This window comes from Magallana gigas, chromosome 6 (assembly GCF_963853765.1).
Source record: "Magallana gigas chromosome 6, xbMagGiga1.1, whole genome shotgun sequence".
Classification (NCBI taxonomy): Eukaryota; Metazoa; Mollusca; class Bivalvia; order Ostreida; family Ostreidae; genus Magallana; species Magallana gigas.
The window spans coordinates 48,345,784-48,351,955 of record NC_088858.1 but is presented as its reverse complement, the minus strand read 5'-3'; the positions used below and the strand labels follow the sequence as shown (position 1 = coordinate 48,351,955).

The 6,172-nt window shown below is 30.9% G+C and overlaps 1 protein-coding gene across 1 annotated transcript; it reads right to left on the bottom strand.

The window, feature by feature from the left end:
- Positions 1-1,043: 1,043 nt before the first annotated feature.
- On the bottom strand, positions 1,044-6,073 carry LOC105321381 (leucine-rich repeat-containing protein 57). The gene is made up of 5 exons (XM_011419652.4): positions 5,900-6,073; positions 4,729-4,864; positions 4,246-4,514; positions 2,256-2,441; positions 1,044-1,895 (listed from the first exon to the last, which is right to left on the bottom strand). The coding sequence occupies exons 1-5, from the start codon at positions 5,981-5,983 to the stop codon at positions 1,851-1,853; spliced, it is 720 nt and encodes a 239-aa protein (XP_011417954.3). The 5' UTR covers positions 5,984-6,073; the 3' UTR covers positions 1,044-1,850.
- Between the last annotated feature and the right edge of the window lie 99 nt (positions 6,074-6,172).

Genomic DNA, 6,172 nt, shown 5'->3' with positions numbered 1-6,172 from the left:
TCTGCCCTAGATTTTTTAATGAAATTTTTTACATGAATTTCTACTGATATAATCATTATTTTAAGATAAAAAAATAAAGACATTTACCATACCGTATGTTTAAGGGGTCATCTCAAAGTTTGTTAATTTTTAACATAGGACCCTATGGGATTTTGCTTGAAATGTAACAATTTTGCACTTTTTTTATATTTTTTTTAAACTTTTGCCCTAGGGATTTGTTTTTCTGTTCCACATATTAAAGTTATTGCTAAAAGGCATCAAATGGTCAAATAAAAAAAACCTTTTACCTCCTGGTTTGTTCTAGGGGTCTTATCAAAGTTGTTTTTTGTATGCACAATTTCCCAGATTTGTCAACTGATGGCTATTTTTTATTCGATAAAGGCGGAAATGGTGATCTTTATAGTATTATTAAAACATTCAGACATATTTAAGTAATAAATAAATATTTAACATCACTTATTAAGGGTCATTTATATAAAATACATGGTTACTGTCTTGAAATATATGAATTAAGCTATATTTAGGCGGGTTAAGAAAACGTGACAGAGGGCCAGGCTTGCTGAACCCTCTTCACGTTTTCGACCCGAGCCCAAATATAGCTTTTACTTCGAGACATTTATGTTTATTCCACAATATGATATCAATTTTACGCATCAAACGAGCTATTTTCAACAAATTTCGCTGAATATCTGCAGTTGAAACTATCACGCCATCACGTCAATCAAGCAAAAAGATGACGTCACAATGCTAATGAAACGCTGCGCGAAAGCGTGCGTACTCGTTCTGTACTCGGCCTCGTTAAATAAAACAAAAGGTCGTTTCGATCAGAGGTCATCCATTTTGTGATGATGCATTTTTCCATCTTTTTCATATGTGTACTGAAAGAGACCAAAAAACCCCAGATACAATAGATCATGATGTCAGGCTATCCTGAGTTCATGCAGACTTTGCCGTTTAGTTTGTTATTAAGTTGTTTATACAGTATATTGAATATTCCTAAGAGTCTGGTTTTTCTTTAGATTTGTACAACAACAAGAATTGGATAAATTTTTAAAACATGCATTTAATATGTTGATTGTATGTATCTAAACTACATAACATTTTCACTCTTCCAGTTTCTTTAAAATATAAAAAAACAACTCATCACATAATAAAGGTTACATTTACACAATATTGTACATATAAATTCAAATAATATCTTAGTTAATAAACTGTATCTTGTAGCATCTATAACAGGGGTGGAAAACAAATTAAAATATTTTGGTTCATATTGACATACAACAAATCCCCCTCCCCCAAAAATGACCAAAGTTAAATTATCTGTACAATAGGCCCATCTTCACATTCCTGCATTGACAATAATGAAGACTGACTGATTCTTTTTATATCCAATGTCAACTCATATCATTAGGAACATTGACACAATCTTGTAATTTTTCAATATTTACGGAAAGACTTCTTTCTTCTTGATATCAACAAACTAATTATTGTAGACCAAGTCTATCATATGCAACAAGATACCAGATGCTATTAATCATGAATGTATAAAAAACATGGAAAAAAAGTCAACATAATGATTTTCCAAGGGGAACAACTCTTTGGTGGTGGAAATTTAATTTGTTGCCATATTATTATAAAAGACAAAGTCACAAATTATCATGTAGTTCAAATGGGAGTAATTAGAAAAGTTCTACACTCACAAAGACAATGGGATATGATTTCTAATTCAGGTAAAATTAAAATAAATGTCCAAAAAAAGCAGCTCTGCATGGAATAAATAGAATTCGGAATAATCCAGGAACCTTTGATGTTTCATTTACATGGCATCAATAAGTCAAGACACCGGTAACTCAATCCCGATTCTTCTTCTTTGTTTCTGTGAATCTCTCCATATACTAAAAAGATAATAATACTCAATTTAAATTTTTTATACATTTACACGAAAGAGGAATGGTAACAATTTTTGCTCTAATTCTTTGTTTTTTAACATGATAGCAAAGTTTTCATTTAAATTTTTTTTTCTCTTTTGAAAAGGTATTGATGAACAAAATGAAAAAGTTTATCATGTCTTTCACCAGTTTTTTTGTTTAAAATATGTTAATTTGTAAACAAAACCATGATACACTAAATTATCTTCCTTGTAACTCAACTTTTAGCATTCAAATTTTGGTCATGCAACCATAAGGAACAACTAATCTAGACAAAATTTTAAAATAATTGAACTGTTTGATATGAGCTTAAAAACCAATACCCACCTCATCATAACCCTCCAAGTTGTGGAAAGCTTTCATGTCAAAGACATTGCCCTCCACAGCAAACAAAGCGATCTTAGATTCCTTTAGAATTTTGGGTGTAAATGCAGAAATATTGAGGCAGTTTTCTTCCAGTCTTAGGACCTTTAGCCTTGGACATTGAGATATATTCTCTGAGAGGCAAGATATCTGGAATATTAAAGTTTGAAAATTAAGATGCATCAATGAAACAGCGCATTTAATTGTACCCCATTCACTGCCAGTTGTAAATAATTACATGTATATAGTGTTTTGTAAATTAGGTTAGCTTTTACTTGAAACATAATGAATTATTGATGGATTTAAATTGCATTATCCAGTGCTGTGCTGAAAGTATAGACAAAGATGCAGATCTAGAGAAAAGTAAAATGATATATTAAAAACACATCGTGTTCGTATACATACACATTTTAAAAGCATATCATTTTATCAGTATTTAATCACAAAACAATATGACAGTTTACAAGTTTTGACTTAAGTCTAAGACTGCTTCATGATCCTGGGACCAAGGGTATAACAAATATACCTGTACCCTAGCTACTACATGTAGTAGGGTACTTCTCACTAACAACTAGAACTGTCCTAATGGGACTAATACCCCCGCTAGGCTAATTTCAAATGGGACAAATAATTGAATTGAATAATAAAGGTTTGGAACACATACAAAAAAAAATTTCTAGAATTGTAAAAAAAAAAAAAAAATTAGTTAACAAAGAAAAATTAAAATCAAAATTGTCAGAATTTCACTGTAAATACATATCTTTAACAGTAATACATTTACAAATGTATGTATTTGATGATATATTTTTTAAATTTAATTGATTTAAAGAAAAACCAACAAAATGACAATAACCCCTCCCTTAGCAGTGAATAGAAATACCGGTAGCCAAGCAATGCTCTTCTGTTGATAAAACTTTCACTATCTTTCTAATAAGAGTCTTGACAGATGCAATTAGTTATTTCAAATTTTCCTTACTTTCTCCTATGGCACAATGGAACTCCATATCAGAAAATTGATCCCATAGGACTATGATTTTCTTTGATGAACTTGTTAAATTTAATAAACTCCCAAAACATTACCATAATTACATTACTATGTAAAAATATGTAAAAAAGAAAATTTAATATTACAAACAATTTTAAAATTGCCAAAACACTACAATCATATCAATAATTTTGAATTTCTTTTAAATTAATGCCCAGTAGGGTCACTTCATCAATTTACTTGACAAATAAATTTAAACAACCTCTAAAAATAGTTTAACTTCTTTATTAATAATTATATTATTTATTTCCTTATAATGATAGACCTTTTGGTTTACATGAAACAGTTTTAAAATAGCCCCAAAACCATCACCCACTTTACAGATTATCAATTTCCCCTAAACACATGCTCCATCTGAACCATGGCTCAGATAATGGCTCCCTTGGGACAAATGAATTCAGCCACACTTGTCTTTGATGTTCTTATTAGCTCCTAAGAATTTATCATTGACAAACAGAAACTTTGCATTGTCAGTTGATAGAATACTTATAAAAAATAATTTTTTTTATTAATTAAGACATAAAGACAAAAAACTCCATCTGGATGTATTTATATAAATATATTTTAGAGTGTTTTCTATTAATTAATTAATAAAATCTGTAAGGATTACCTCCCTTACTTTTCAACATTAGTGTACAATATATAGAATAAGGAAAATGAAAACTGTCATAAAATCATTAAATCTTGTCTGATCTTAAAAAAAATTGCAGGTGCACATCTTCAGATGGTGTTCAACATATGTACAAATTTTCAAACTGTTCCATGCAGTAATAAAAAATTCTATAGGGGGGACAAAGTTGCGTCTACAGACAGACGGACAGACGGACAGACGGACAGGGTGAAACCAATATACCCCCCTAAACTTCGTTTGCGGGGGTATAATAAGAAGACTGTATCCAGAGTGTGTACCTGGTTTTGGTTAAGATTGAGCTCAATAGCTTGGCATGTGCCAACAGATCTGGGAATTTCTGTAATCTTGTTCCTAGACAAGTTCACAGCATCCAGGTTTTTCAGAGTATTGATTGCCTCTGGAAAATGGGTCAATTTGTTCTCCGACACATTCAGAGTTCGTAAGTTTGACAATTGCGACATAGAATCTGGAAGTCTGGTCAACAAGTTCCCATCCAAAGATAAATGCTCTAGTCCTTTCAGATTTCCTATTTCATTTGGAATGATTTCTGAAAAGAAACAAAATAAAGTCTTAGAGATTAGTATTACATTAATTTTTGCATCATTCAACATATGCTAATAACCAAGTTTTGATTCATATTATGGTTTCATAGTCTTTGTTGTCCAACTCTAGAGTTCACTTTTTTTGATTGGTTTATCCAAGTACATGCTTTGAACGTCTTACATTTATTTATCAGAAACTCTTCAATAATTTTTAATTACCTATTTTGTTCCTGACCAGGACTAGTTTCTTCAGAACTTTATATGAACCAATGGAGGGTGGAATATCTGGTAGTTTGTTGTCAGTTAAATCTAGAGATCTCAAGTTTTTAGTTAATTTTTCTAGATCTTTAGGAAACTAAAATTAGAAGAAAAAAATCCAAATACAAAACTTAAATACATTAAGATATAAATATACTAAACATGACATTTTGACAAGATTTACAGCATACATATGGTGCACAACAATCAACAAATAATAATCACATATATAAAGTTTTTACATATTTTTATGTCATACAAAGTCTCACCAGATCAACATGAGCAATGAGATAATTACTATACTCTGTCCCGAGTTTTTGCTTCCACCACTTTTTGCATGATATTTCAATAATAGTAAATACCTTTGTGCTCAAACTAAGTTCATCCACTAATATAAAAAATGTCCAGATTATCTGTTTTGAAACGCCCCCTCTACCGCTTCAGGTTTCAATACACATTCCGAAATTGAAAGTCTACGGAGATTTTGCATTGCAACAGCCATTAATAAGCCCGGATGATAACGTTAAAAAATTGCGCGATGTATTCCGAGTGTATTCCGAATGGAGAAAAGATGTAAACATTCCCCATTATAAATCTCCGTAAGGAATCTGTTTTCGTTCCTGTGAATTTTTCTGAGTGGAAATGGATAATTGTTCAATGAAGATATCTTGGATATATTCCCTTTTAACGATTTCAACTGTATTTCTTTCACAGGTATGTGTAATTTTATTAAAAATCATCAAAAAGCGATGGAAGCAATAACTTGGGACAGACTATAAATATTACTTGTGATTTTTTCTACAGAATCAACCAACAGAAGATGAAATGTGTATGGGATTTTTTTTTAAATAAAAATGTATTAACACTTTTATTATGTTTCTTAACTATGAATTATTCAAGGAGTAAATATGATTAAACAATGTCCAGCAACTTTTATCCACCTAATTCACTGAAATTGATTTACATCCGAATTTCTATAAAAATAGCCAAATAGAATCAAAAGATTCCTAAAGAGATTGTTCTATATTACATGTAGTTTTGAAACTGTGGCAAAGTCTTAAACCAGTGCTACACATATCCCCTTACTCAGCCATTTAACCAACATCCTAAAATTAAAAGATTTACACCCCACCTCTTTCAGTCCAACTTTGCAGAGCTGACAGACCCCAGTTTTCTGAGCTGTCTCAATGTGCTGTGTTACGTTTGAATTTCCCATTGTGCCTGTGTCACATCATAATTAAAATTATGCACATTAATTTTTTTCCAGCCACACAAATAGCGGAAATGCAAATGGTGAATTAAATTTAAAGCCAAACCCATTTACACGTCAATTTCCGATTTTAAAAAGTACCCGTTTTAGAGCACATGAGGGAAAATTGAAGAATTTCATATCTTTCTATTTATC